Below are 14896 nucleotides of genomic sequence, written 5' to 3' on the forward strand. Positions count from 1 at the left end.
TCCGGCCGGGTCCTCTTCCCATTGGCGAGATCGGCCGACCCTCCCCTCGCGGGCATGTAGGTACTCCTCTGCACTAACAGGATGTGCCTACCGGGCTTGTGGGGAAGCGGCCTCTGCCATCCATGCCATGGCATTACTTCAGGTACACCAGGCTAAGGCACTGCGTGACCTGGACGAGGGTGGTCACGATTCGGCCGCATTTAAAGAGCTCCGTGCGGCTACTGACTTGGCGCTTAGAGCCACTAAGGTCACCGCACGGGCGGTCGGACGTGCGATGTCCACTTTGGTGGTCCAGGACCGCCATCTCTGGCTGTGCCTGGCCGACATGCGGGAGCAGGACCGTATTAAGCTCCTAGATGCTCCGGTGTCCCAGGCCGGCCTGTTCGGCGAGAGGGTGGAAAACTTTGCACAGGCGGTTTCCACCGCTCAGAAACAGACTGAGGCCATTGCAAAGATCCTGCCGCGTCGGAAACGTCCATCTGCCCCTTCGACGTCGGCACCTCAGTCTGCCTCTCGCCGAGGGCGTCCTGCGGCGGCCGCCCCCGTTCCTCCTCGGGGCACTTCTTCTAGGAAGCGAGGAACCGGCCGCCAGCAGCCCGCCCCGCCCGCTCAGCAGCCTGCCAAGAGAGGTGGTAAACGTAAGGCTAAACGACCCTGAGACGGGCGACCTGGAGATGGGGGGGATCGCTCTACGGGAGATGGTGAAGGCACCACTCCCCCCACCGGAGGAGGGCCGGGTGGGGAATCCTTGGTTTCAGTTTTTTTTCTGTTCCGCCGGCTTTTCAGCCGGCACCCACAAAACCACAAAAAGAGCGAATTCCTCTTCCTTCTCCAGGTCTTCAGAGGAGCGTGAGAGCTACGGACGGGCACAAAGCCCTATGTCCTCCTCCTCCTCTTTCGCCACCGGGTGTGTCACGACGGGTGAGTCTTCTACATCGAGATCTCCCCAGCTCTGCCCCCCATCAGGGGAAAAAGGTGAGTGGCACACCTCACAACACCTCCGTTGCTGTTATCACAGAGAGCGCAGCAACCGTTACATCCGCTCCCCTCGCCGCGGGTACTCCGATCGTGCCGTTAATTCCCCTCGCTCGGTATCTGGGGGCGTGGGAAGCGCTTCCCAGCCCGTCGAGATGGCTTTTACGCACGATTCGTCTCGGCTACGCGATTCAATTCGCCCGGCGCCCTCCCAAATTTGCGGGCATTCGGTTTACTACGGTGAAATACGCCGACGCGCATGTTCTCCGTGCCGAGATCGCTGTTCTTTTGGCGAAAGATGCGATCGAACCGATCCCTCCAGCCGAGATGAAATCTGGGTATTACAGCCCTTATTTCATTGTACCCAAGAAAAGCGGCGGGTTGCGACCGATTCTGGACCTGCGTTTACTGAATCGAGCGCTTCACAAGTTGCCATTCAAAATGCTGACGCACAAGAGCATATTTCAATGCATTCGTCCAAACGATTGGTTCGCAGCCATCGATCTGAAGGACGCGTACTTTCATGTCTCGATACTTCCTCGACACAGGCCGTTTCTCCGCTTCGCGTTCGAGGGGCGGGCATATCAGTACAAAGTCTTACCGTTCGGGCTTTCTCTCTCTCCCCGTGTTTTCACGAAAGTAGTCGAGGGGGCATTAAAACCCCTGAGAGAGAACGGTGTGCGCATTCTAGCGTATCTCGACGATTGGTTAATAATAGCCCAGTCCCGTCAGATGCTTTGCGATCACACGGACCGTGTGTTAAAACACCTCGCCCGTCTCGGTCTTCAGGTCAACTGGGAAAAGAGCAAACTTTGCCCCACGCAGAGGATCTCTTTTCTCGGTATGGAACTGGATTCGGTCAATTTAACCGCACGTCTAACAGAAGCGCGTGTGCAATCCATTCTGACTTGTCTGAATTCATTCAATGGCAAGAGCGCGGTCCCTCTGAAACAATTTCAGAAGCTCCTGGGTCATATGGCGGCAGCAGCGGCCGTGACACCGCTCGGGCTGCTCCATATGAGACCGCTTCAGCGTTGGCTTCACGACCAAATCTCGAGGAGAGCGTGGCTCACCGGCGCGCACCGCGTAACGATCACACCGACGTACCGTCTCCATTTCACTCCGTGGTTAGACCCGTCATTCCTCAGAGCAGGGGTATCATTAAAACAGGTCTCCAGGCATGCCATTGTGTACACGGATGCCTCCAACACGGGATGGGGAGCCACGTACGACGGGCATGCAGTTTCGGGTGTCTGGACGACATTCCAGAGACGCTGGCATATAAATTGCCTCGAGTTGTTGGCTGTGCATCTCGCTCTCATTCGTTTCAGCAACGAGCTTCGAGACAAGGATGTATTAATTCGCACCGACAACATTGCGACTGTTGCGTATATCAATCGCCAAGGCGGTTTGCGCTCTCGTCACCTGTCGCATCTCGCCCGTCATCTCCTCCTTTGGAGTCAGAAGAATCTGAGGTCTCTTCGTGCCATTCACATCCCAGGGTCGCTCAATACAGCGGCAGATGCGCTCTCACGAGCGGCGCGTCCTGGCGAATGGCGGCTCCACCCCCAGACGGTTCAGCTAATTTGGAAACGTTTCGGCAAAGCACAGGTAGATCTGTTTGCCTCCCCAGAAACGACACATTGTCGCCTGTTCTATTCACTGAACGAGGGAACTCTCGGGGTGGATGCACTGGCACACAGCTGGCCGCAGGGTTTACGCAAATACGCCTTCCCCCCAGTGAGCCTCATTGCGCAAACACTGTGCAAAGTCAGGGAGGACGAGGAGCGCATTCTCTTAGTCGCATTATGGCACCCGCGTCCCGATCTATGGAACCTTCATGTGTGGTCGCTGGACGGGACGCGGAGGTTCTAAATGATTTACCGCAAGCGGTATCTAACACGATTTTTGCGGCGCGAGCGCAGTCTACTAGACAGGCTTATAAGCTTAAATGGAACCTGTTCGTTGTTTGGTGTGCTTCACAGTCAGAGGACCCCCGAGAATGCTCTATTAGAGTCGTGCTTTCGTATCTTCAGCATCGTCTGGAGAAGAGGCTGTCACCTTCTACCATTAAAGTAGATATCGCGGCAATATCCGCGCACCACTCGCCGATAAACGGTAAATCTGTGGGTCAGCACGATCTAGTTATTAAATTCCTAAGAGGTGCACGAAGGCTGAATCCTTCTCGCCCACCCTCTATTCCTCCGTGGGACTTGTCCATGGTGCTGAAAACACTCCAGCTTGCCCCATTCGAGCCTCTGCATTCTGTGAGTATCAAATTTCTCACAATGAAAACTTTAACCCTTCTTGCACTGGCTTCGGTTAAACGGATAGGGGATCTTCATGCATTCTCGGTCAACGATTCGTGCCTTCAGTTCGGGCCCGCTAATATCAGTGTAACATTGAGACCCAGGCCCGGCTACGTGCCCAAAGTTCCCACCACTCCTTTTAAGGATCAAGTGGTGAACTTACAAGCTCTGCCCCAGGAGGAAGCAGACCCAGCCATGGCTTTGTTATGCCCTGTGCGCGCTTTGCGTGTATATGTGGACCGAACTCAAAGCTTTAGAACCTCAGAGCAGCTCTTTGTCTGTTACGGTGGTCAGCAGAAAGGGAAGGCTGTCACTAAGCAGAGGATGTCTCATTGGATTGTAGACACTATCGCCCTCGCGTATGAAAAGCAGGGTGTCCCTTGCCCCTTTAATTTGAGAGCCCACTCTACTAGAAGTGTGGCATCATCTTGGGCATTTGCTCGTGGTTCCTCGCTAGCAGACATTTGTAGAGCGGCTGGCTGGGCGACACCTAACACGTTCCCCAGATTTTACAGTGTTCGTATTGAGCCGGTATCCTCTCGTGTTCTCTCCTCAAACCGGTAGAAACACTCAGAGTCGGCTCCTGTGTCGGCTTGCAGCCTCCGTTTTGGTGCTGAACGACTGCGCCAATATGGAAGGCCATAAGGTCAAAACGTCACAAAATAAGGTTTTGCCTTTCCTCCATCGCCTTTTCAGTCGATGTTGCGGAGCATCGGCTGTCAGCCTCTCATTAGCTGTATTCCTGAAAACCTGTGTTTGGCTAGGCCCCCGTATAGCGCCCCCGTGAGGTGTCCTATGCGCGTATTTCCATGGAGCTAATCTGCCACGTTTCCCTTGCAGAGCCCGCTCTGCTCTCTCTCTAGTATAAATATAGTTATGAGAGTCACGTCATAGACCTATGGGCTATTTTCGCCACCCATTCGTACAATCTCCTCTGGGTTGGCTCCGCAGCGTCTCCTAGTTCCGCCCAGGCTGGATTCGCTTCCCAGTTTGCCTAGTTCACTATCGTGGGTTTAGGAACAAGTAGTGACCGGCCTTCTGCTGTAAGCCCAGGTTCCGCCTCTCGTAAAGTGAAGACGGAAGGTTTTACGCAGGCACTGGAAGGGTCAGCTCCAGTGGCGCTTTGGTAGGGATTCCCAATTCGTCGGTCACGACGTGACGTCGTAGTGACCGACTGAAAGGGAACGTCTCGGTTACGTATGTAACCCTCGTTCCCTGAAGGAAGGGAACGGAGACGTCACGTCCCGTCGCCACAGTTGCTGTTCCACTGCTGAGTCGGCCGGCCCCTTTATTTTGCCGGCTTCTCAGCGAAAAAAGCTGATTTGATTACTGCACCTGCCTCTCATTATATACCCGCGCGGCTGGGCAGCGCAGCAGGTGCAAATAATCTGCATGCCAATTTCATTGGCCTTTTTAATAGCTTCTCGAAGTAGATTTGCCACCGCGGAGCGGTTCCCAATTCGTCGGTCACGACGTGACGTCTCCGTTCCCTTCCTTCAGGGAACGAGGGTTACATACGTAACCGAGACGTTATTTGATTCTTTGGTTTTCAGATTTTTTTTTTTAAATTCATATATGTAGAGCAGAGAAATAATATTTTTTCCTGTGGTGCATGACCTAGAAAAATACATATATGGACCTCGGTATTTATAAAATCGTGCGTACGGCCCTGCTCATAATTAAATACAAATGGAGGAAGAAAAACTGCAAAAAAGGTCCACTTTTGAAAAAAAGAACCCCCCCTTTCAATAGGCTGGCTACGGACCTGGAAGTTGGTCATGTGTCAGTCAGTGTAGATCAGCGCTTCTCCGTTGTTAAAGGGACAGTTCGTCTTATAAGAAATGCTTATGTTTGAGTCATTATGTTAATCAAACTACAACAGACAAAAGGAAAATCACTTTTATAGCTTTAAAAAGATAAATTATATTTAATTTATAGAATGAAAACAGTGTTATATTAATTTGATATTGTTTCTCTACCCAATCAATACTGTTAGATCTTACTTTATTTGTAACTTTGTTCTTTTCTATTGTAATGTCTTGATTTGTTCTTATTTTATTTTCCCACATCACTTTTTTGCTTATCTGAAAATTATTCAACCCATGACTCAAAAACCATAATGTACATTATTACGGAATTGATTTAACCAGTGCTATATTGTAAAATTAATTCATTTTAAATTAGATGTAGGCCTTCAGGTCCAACCTATTGCAAGGCCAACTTTAAATTGTATGACCTTGCGACTGATGGTCAGATTATGGCAAAATAAAATTATTGCAGATGTAAAATAGTAAGGGAATGCTACTTGTTACAGCTTTCCACATTTTGCGAAGCTAAATTGCGAAGAGGTGTGTTCTTGGCGGCCTGCCAAATTTTTGCTTTTCGCCATAAAACAGGAAGTTGTTCTAACTCAGGCTTACAATGTCTAATCTGACCCACGCTTCACATGTTTGATAATTGTCCTGGTCTGAACACGGCAATATTCAGAGACAGTCATAGCGCCACCTGCTGGCAGCAGGAAATGTCAGGTTTTAAACTGTGATTTACTGCTCATAGAAATTTAATTAGATCATCATCTTATTTGGTCAGACAGATCTTAAGGACTTTACGATGATAAATTGCAAAGACATATCCACATATATTTACACACTAAAATTCATATCCCCACTTTTCATTGTTTTCCTATGGCCATCGGGTGGCGGTGCACATGCGTGCGAGGGCCCTTACATTGCTGCTTGCAGCTGTAATTAGAAGTTGTGTTTAGCAAATAATGCAACACTTTTGAAAATGTATAAAGTGACGAGTTGGTGCAGGTTAGTGTTAGCGATGTCTCTGAATTATTTTTCAAAGACAAAGCTTGAACTTATTTTTTATGTACGCTAATGTTGATTGGCAGGCTTTACAGTCGAAATCAAAATTAGAGAACAATTTATAAACACTTATGTTAATCACCCAGCCAAATGTATAACAATAAGCCTTTTTTGAATGATATTCTATGGACAGGGAGCGTTTGCACGCTGTTTAAACTATGTTTATGCGCGCCGGCCGCAGCACGCGCCTTTGAAGGAACGCTAAGAGCGGAGAAGCGCCCGACGTCATTTGCGTCTTTCCATTGTCCAATCGAATGAGGGGAGAGGCGGGCCTTACGTTGTGGTAAGTGAAGTTTACAGTTGCTTTGAAGAACCGGACTCCACTCGCTCACTCTCTCATGTGTTTGTGCACCTCTCATCCTCAAAGGTCAGAGCAAGCGCCCTCTTTTAAAAAATTCTGCTAATATGACAGTTAACAGCAAAAGAGCGCTCACGCTTCAATTCTTGATCGACAAGACAGCTGACTCGGTGGTTGCCTAGCATAAGAAAGTTAAATAAGGAAACATCTAAAACTTTCTGGGAGGGGGTGCCCGAGGACCAGGGTTGGGAAACACTGCACTAGGCTATACAACTGCCCCATGAAGAGGACAATGGGAGGTGGAGGGACCTTTCAGTAATGACTTGTTTGTCTATTATACTTTGTACCTTGCATAATTAATGTAAAGATTTGAATGTTTTAATTGATACATTTAAAGGAAAAATAGAAAAGTTGCTGAACAATAAACTTTTTTCCATACAGATTTATTGCCAGCCAGAACTTTAAAAACCGTGCAGAACGAGCTGTTGGACTGTATGTTGTCCGTTGTGAGGGAAAACATGTGCTTGTGCTGCGCCATTGAAGCAAAAGAAACGTATTGGCCTGTGATTAGACAACTTGATTGTGAACTGTTCTCTTCTTCACAAATAAATAAACACAGTTTAACTTGTATGCTCGTCTTGTAAGTTCATGATTAGTATTATTATCATTAAAACATGAAATGATGGTTAATAGCTGTACCCTGAGCTACCCTGTCACCAGTTCACCCCTTTACCTTCCTTGGACCAGTTTTAATAGGTACTGACTACTGCAGACCGGGAACACCCCACAAGAGCTGCGTTTTTTTATGCTCTGACTAAGTCGTCTAGTCATCACAACTTGGCCTTTGTCAAAGTCACTCAGATCCTTACACTTGCCCATTTTTTCTGCTTCTATAACACATGAACTTTGAGGACAAGTAAATAGAGCCTGACCGATAAAGGATTTTGAAGGCCGATACCGATACAAATGTTTATTGTTTTAAAATCTGATATTCCGATATATCGGCCGATATTTCAGAAACGCGCAACAAAACAGATTTCCCTAATATTAGTTATTTGTAGTTATTTATGAGTTTTAACTAAAATAATATGATAATGCATTTTAAAAAGAAACTTGTTTATTTTATTGTCTTGTGACCAACTCACCATGAACTCACTTAACCGTTGTTCTCTCTGCCCAACTCTGGCTGGATCAGCCGGTTGCAGGATGTGTGACACGTTATACACAAGTGTTGCCAACAGGGAGGTTGTAGAGTGCCCTCTGTTGGACAAACTATACAACGGCAACACTCATGACATGGTTGAAGGCTGATTCGTCCTTTTTTTCGACCTTTATATATATATATATTCATTTATTGGCCATTATGAATGCCGATACCGATAGTTCGGTCGGGCTCTAATATATATTAACAGGTGAAAATTTGATACAAGTGCAGTGCAACATGAGAAAGATCTCCAAAACTTAACAGTTAACTTAACTCAAACCATTTAAGAAAATCGGTTGCTCCAAACCAATTAAGTTTCAAAACACACACACTATTGTGAACTTGTGCAATTATGCACTTATATTTAAGTGTGAACACAGGATACAGTGTGAACTTAAATATAAGTGCATAACTGCACATGACTCAATTTGTTTGAGTTCACAGTACTCAAATGTATGTGTTTTAAAACTTAAATGGTTTAATGCAACTGGTTTCCTTAAATAGTTTGAGTTGAGTTAATTTTTAGGTTTTACAGTGTAGCATGAACATCAATCAAGTGAACAAAGATAAAGGTACAAAAGATGACTACATAAACTTGCTGAAGATTTTCTGTTTAGTCGTGCTTTCCATTTAAACATCTTCAACTTTTAAACACCCCTACTTAAATGACCTGTTGAACTTTGAAAAACAAAGCCTCTGTTGAATCATCCACAGTAAACTCTGCCTACAGTAAGTGGAAAGTTGGTATACTTTTGACAGAGATTGGGTCTATGTATGTCTGATCTGGTCTGATAAGAGAAACTCCTGCAAGGTTAATTTGTAAGATATAATACCTGCATCAGTGATAAAGCAGTGTGTGCCAAATAACATATGAAAGAGTTCTATAATATGTCAACACTAACTGGGTTGGGTAAGAGAGAGGCAGCAATAGATTCATCAGCAGTCATCATTAGTACAGATGAGTCATTAGTCTGTTTACAGGAGTGTCAAGGAGTTAGAGAAGAGAGATAATGCTCACACGTAGTAAACTAAACCCCGGAGTGGATCAGGAGTATTTGTATAGGTTAGCACTGAGGATACAGTACACACAGGATGCGGTTCCACTTCACTGATGGCAGGTTTAACTGCAATAGGAAATGTGGGCTCATTTATACAAGATGAAGTGTCATCACGCCCACTGTTTACCAGCAGTAGGGAACTCACACATAAAGACTGACAGATAAAAACTGAACCGTACACCTCTAAAATTACTCAACTGTAATGTTTTGTGATGCCTGTTTGTTTACTGAGTTTTGGTGGATACTGATTGATCAGAACTTATTTTGTATTGAAGATATTTGTAATAGACTTGCTTTCCCTTCTTTGTGCACACATTCTGATTTTTTTTAGTTGGGGTGCCAAGAGTTAAGGATTTCTTGCAGATGCCCTTTAAAAAGTGGATTTTTTTCTCCTCATCTCTTGGCATTTTGTGGAATGTGTGTTTGTGAGACTCTTAGTTCATTTGCATGTAGGTCAAAAGAGTTAGTTCTGTGCGGTCAGGACCACAGATATGACTAAACTGCCCAAGGCCACCACCAGAGCTCCAAGCAGAAACTTCCAAGAAATTCCCTGAAAAAGTAGAAAACAAGATTAAAAGACCGAGGGACTCAGTGGGATCCAACTCTGGCACATTTTGAAAGGAATTTTCCACCGCTATTCTCTTGACTGTTGTGCCAGTCACTTACCGTCAGCTTCTTTTTGGGGGTAGGTGTTAAAAAGGGTGCTATGTTTTCCCCGAGCAGTTGAGCTGGTTTAGCTTCCCAGTTTTGAATCTCGTTTTCTCCTGCCTGTCTTTTTACCAACTTTGACAGCTCAGCGTGTATGGCCTATGAAAATACAGAATTAGAAAAAGGTTTAAATCCTTCTTTAAAGGACAAGTTCAGTATTTTACACTTAAAGCCCTGTTTTCAGATTGTTTATGATGAAATAGAACGGTTTTGACTGAAATTTCAACATATGATGCTGGCCCGAGAATTTTCGGGTGTTTGTTGTATCAACTCCCACCTCTACAATGGGTGTATAGGTGCACTGGAACAATCCTTCCTAAAATGCATTAAACTTTCGTTTACAAAGACGTGAAGCTTACCGAGTGGTCAGGGGTGTTCACTGATATGCTCACGAGAATCGCTGCAAGGGGTGCTTTCCAACAGGTGTTTTAGCATTCGTTGTAAACTTGTGGATCTATTTTTCCAAACGCCTCACACCCGTACATTCTTCTGTTGAGAGCTTGAATAATAGACACTCCAGCCCAGTTGGTGGCGATAATCCGCCTTTGCCAATTGCAAGAATACAAACAACGTTCCCGGCACGGAGTAATACCGTAACCTCACAGCACATCTAATACAAGTCAATGGAGTTGGACAAAAACTATGATAAAACCTGTTGGAGGGTATCTTTTGCGGCGATTTTTGTGTGAGCGTGTCGGTGACCGCCCCTGACCACTCGGTGAGTTTCACGTCTTTGCAAACGAAAGTTTAATGCATTTTGGGAATGATTGTTCCAGTGCACCTGTGCAGCCGTTGTAGAGGTGGGAGTCGAAAATTCTCGGGCCAGCATCATGTGTCCGGGTTTCAGTCGGAACCGTTCTATTTCATCATAAACAATCTGAAAACAGGGCCCCAAGTGCAAAATACCAAACTTGTTCTTCAAAGTGCTTGATTCTGTCAATATTGTATACAATGTTTACACTGCCCAGCAGATGGCGACATTTGACTGCATGCACATGCTGCATTACAGAAGAGGTGATAAGGCATATGAAACAACAAGCAAGCAACACTCATTTGAGGTTTTAGTCATTCTCAGACAGAGCGTAACCTAGTAAAATGTTAATTTGTTAATTAAGCAAGTGAGCTGTTTTCTGTGCAAGCTCACATTGCATATTTAACACTTATATATTAATAGACACCTGCTTATTGTATCCTTGACAATATTACAATGACATGACCTTGATTTTACTGCTTGATATCAAATTCTATACCGCTTTTGTGACTGAAATCTTTTAATTCAACTTTTTACAGTGTTTTTAGCTTACTTCAACCTAACTGATGAGACAGTATATACATACGTTGCTTATATTTTGCTAAAATATACTACAGGTGGTTCTATAAGTGTACATTCAATGTTGTAACCCATAACATAATAACAAAGAAAGAATCCTAAATATATAAAAGCACATATATGCATGTTTACCATTCGTGCCATTCTTCGCTCTATGATTCTAATTAGAATTTTGCAACGAGTCCTTTCTTAAGGGAATGTTTTCTGTCTGCCCTGTCGTCCAGACGGGGGTGTCATTATAGCAACAGCAGATATTTTAGTTTTGTCTAGACATGGCTCACTCTTAACCATGAGCATTATAGGTCAAAACAGTGTGTGAGGAAAGCAGAGACCACTCATAAACACAGATCCAGCATTAAAAGAAGCATTTCAATTATATAATGCTTTATAGACTTTCTGTGAGGAAATGCTGGTGCGGAGTGTTGCGCAACTTTGCAATAAAACAAATCAGATTTGTTACTTTGCAAAGCAGAATAGGCTATTATTCTCCAGTTTTATGAATGAGGTGTATTGTTCTGTTTGGTACTTCTTGTTTGTCATACACAATCTCAGTGTATATATTGAGTACAGTGATGATTTACTGTATTAGAGGAAGATGTGGCCATGCTATGGCTCCAGACAGCTGTAATCTTACTGGCTGCTGCTGAGGATTTGGCAGACTGACTATTCACTAAGGCATGACCGAACAGGTTTTGTCAATTGGAGCACAGAACGCTCTGTTATTGCCCAAAGGTATAACAATAGAAACAAAAATTGTTTTTATAACTTACTCTAGCATTGTAAACAAACCATATTGAGTGTCTAAACTGATCCTGGAACAGTACATTAGTGCCTTCTGTTGATTTTCTCAGCCAGCACAGAATTCTTACTTACTTATGGTAACTTTATGCTGTAAACTAACCTCAAACATACCTGTTGCTGACTTTTGCACAACTATTTACTATACACCAAAACATTAAAGAGAGCATTGCAAGAGTACAGGTAATGTTAAGATTACATGGGTGATTCTCACGAAAACTTGGTTTTAAAAATTTCAAGCATGAAAATGTAAAAATTGCTTAAATTTACTTTTTTCCCACCAGACATTGAAAAACAAAGTCTGGAGTAAATGGGAACATTAATTTAAAAACTTTTACTTATCATTTAACACTTTTTGTAACATAATTTAAAAAATGTGTCCTAAAAAATCTCATTACCGCAACAGTCAGAAAACATCAACACTAACATATTTTCAAAATGACATGACAAACCTAAAAGAAAGTAATTTGGAGATTCTGCACATGCATTTAAAATCAAAGTATTATGCTTCTATTAATTAAATGAACATTTAATAAGCATCTGTTGCGGTAATGATAATCAAAATGTCGTGTAAGCATTCTGACAAGACAATATTTCAAATTAACTGTAAAAAAAATGATCTTACCTGGTAGCCATCTTGAAGTAACTGGTCCATGTGCTTGGTCACTCAAAATCAAATTTTATTAAAATTCTGTATGTGTGCTTAAACTGTTCTCAAAAAGTGTTGCGGAGGATGAGAACATCAGGCATGGACACATCATTTTCCTAATTTTTCTTCATTATTATTATACATTACTATTCAGTAAATATTTTTTCTGTCATCTAAAGTAGTCTAGCAAAACATCCATTTATTTTTTTCTTAATATTTTTGTGTTAGTTTGATTAAATTACAACATAACGCATGTTCAAACACAGCTGGACACTTTGCGGTAATGAGAATTTCAGCAGAAAATGAGATAAAATTTCCAATTATAAATTCTTATGTTGAAATCACACATTGTGCAAGGTAGAACACAGTATTGTGTTAATTCTGATGCTTTTTAATGTTACTATATTACACATTTTAAAGCTAAAATCATTAGTGCCGTGGTGTTTCAATGGTTTCGTGAGAATCACCCATATACAGTAATGAAAAGTTTTGAAATGGCCGGTGATTCAACTAGGCCAAATGGATCCACAAACCTGAAGTGAATTCTCATTTAAAAGCATTTTGGAAAGTGCTTGAACTAATGAATGCTGAAAGCGGAATCAATACAGTCATAAACCTTATGTTCTCTGCATTAATACAAACACTTGACCCACGGTGACTTTCAGCTGGCATTGAATTTGACAATGGCAATGTTGAAATTTTAAATAAATAGCTCGGTACCAGTTAGGTCAGGTACTTTCACATTGATGAGACCTTGGGTTGATCTGCAACAGGCTCCAGAAGGGATTTTTTCTATTGCTGGTTCACGTTAAATGTACCGATACGGTTACATGCCTCACCTTAGTGGACGGCTCCAGTTTCAGAGCTTTTTTCAGGGTCTCCATGGCCTCCTCATACTCGCCCTTATCTGATAAAAGCTGTGAAAAGTTAGATCGTCAGGGAGGAACATCTCCAACTGACAATTGATAAGCTTTTGTTTAAGGCAAAACAGTAGGAAAAAGTATAATCTTGATGTATATATACACAGACATAAAAATATTGTGATAAAGAAAACCAGTTTGCTTAATCAACACAAAATTGATGGGAGCTGTATGAGATGGTCTCAATGTTTATAAATCAATCAAAACTGATCAAATAAATAAAAAACGAACCAAAGTATGTATACTGCACTCAGAAAAAAGGTACAAAATGTGTCACTTGGACAGTAGGTCCTAATACTGTATGTACCATTTAGGTATAGATATGTAGGGGTGAGCGGGGCTCAAACTATCACAGGATTAATTATAACACGGGTACTTTATATATTTATTAAGGGCTGAGCAATCTGTGCTTTTGGTCTTTTTCTCTTATTGTGAGAAGATGATCTCCTGTGAATTTGTGAAAAGTTTTGATGTGTTTTGGTTAGGATATTGAACAAAGAGCATAAAAGTAAATTTCTTCATCTTATGGTTTTTTTTTTCAATTTCTGTAAGTCACCAAATCCAACCTTATATTATTTTTAATCACTGTCTTGTTACCTAAAACAGAACAGCATTTTGAAACATCCTAGTAACTGATAGCTGGTATTGAAAACATTTTTACACAGTGGGGTTAGTTGTAACACAGTGTTACAATTAAGCCTCAGGTATACAATGATATAAAAAGAAAACAATGTAAATACTATTATTCAAAATGATAACTGTTAATACAATATCAGGGGAAATAACTCACAATTATAATTTTTTATCTTAATTGTGCAGCCCTTTCAAAAAAATCTAATTATATGCGTTGATGCATAACAAGGATGGTTAGATGAAGGATTATGAATAGATGAATGTGTGGATATCTATCTATTATAGGCAGATATATAAACAATATCCACTTTTATAGACATCATTTTATTTAATTATTATCAGGTGTTACAACAAACCCTCTGTTTGTTACAATAAACCCCACCTACAGTATGGAGTAAGTAACATTTGCACACTGTCACTTTCAGTTTATTGTACGATAACGGTAGGTCCCACAAACAAACTGTTAATTTGTAACAGAGATGTGTGTGTTGATTGTGTTAAAAATGATTAATGTAACTTAAATATTTTTTTTAATGATGGAGCCAAAGCCAAAAAGCGTTAGTTTGTGCCCCGCTCTCTCCAAGCTCTAAGGTACCACGGTGTACCATATGAGGTACAATATGCACCTTTTAGGTACAAAAGTATACTTTTATGTATACCCGTGACAACTTTTGTATCTTTTGTACTTTTATCTGAGAGTGTGTACTATGTTGAGCATTCCTACCTTTCCTTTCCTGAATAGTGCTTTGACATTGTTGGGATCGAGGAAGAGAACATCTTGACTGGTGTGTAGGGCCTCCTCGAACTGTCCAAGTTTCAGCTGTGCTGCTGCCAAGTTATTCAGACATTTCACTCGGTATTCACTGACCTCCTCTTCATCTGCTATGCTGTTTTCACCTTCTGTAGGAGGGGACAGAGTACAACTCCTCATAACCACTCTTTAGTAAGTCATAACACTTGAGCTTTGAAACCTTCTACAGCAGGTGTCTCCAAACCTTTTTGTGACCATTATTTTATTTTACTTCTTGATATGTTTATCATTGATAAAATGTTAACATACGTAAAAGAAGCCAAGCTAATATAAAAAATATGTACCGGTAATAAAAATTTAGGCTATTAATAGAATGTGCTTTGGCGGGCAACT

The 14896-nt window shown here is 42.5% G+C and overlaps 1 protein-coding gene and 1 long non-coding RNA gene across 2 annotated transcripts in view; one reads left to right on the forward strand and one right to left on the reverse strand.

The window, feature by feature from the left end:
• The first annotated feature begins 6680 nt into the window (after positions 1–6680).
• Positions 6681–7080, forward strand: LOC141349786 (uncharacterized). The gene is made up of 2 exons (XR_012357817.1): positions 6681–6767; positions 6894–7080. It is a non-coding gene; the product is annotated as an uncharacterized lncRNA (long non-coding RNA).
• A 1079-nt stretch (positions 7081–8159) lies between these two features.
• Positions 8160–14896, reverse strand: part of fkbp16 (FKBP prolyl isomerase 16) — a 52724-nt gene continuing 45987 nt past the window's right edge. Inside the window, exons 5-8 of the mRNA XM_055173991.2 lie at positions 14477–14652; positions 13039–13116; positions 9381–9521; positions 8160–9264 (exon numbers count right to left, since the gene is read on the reverse strand). Coding sequence (XP_055029966.2) covers positions 9178–9264; positions 9381–9521; positions 13039–13116; positions 14477–14652 — 482 coding nt within the window. The 3' untranslated portion in view covers positions 8160–9177. The remainder of the gene's footprint in view (positions 9265–9380; positions 9522–13038; positions 13117–14476; positions 14653–14896) is intronic.

The sequence above is a fragment of the Misgurnus anguillicaudatus genome, chromosome 15, assembly GCF_027580225.2.
Source record: "Misgurnus anguillicaudatus chromosome 15, ASM2758022v2, whole genome shotgun sequence".
NCBI lineage: Eukaryota > Metazoa > Chordata > Actinopteri > Cypriniformes > Cobitidae > Misgurnus > Misgurnus anguillicaudatus.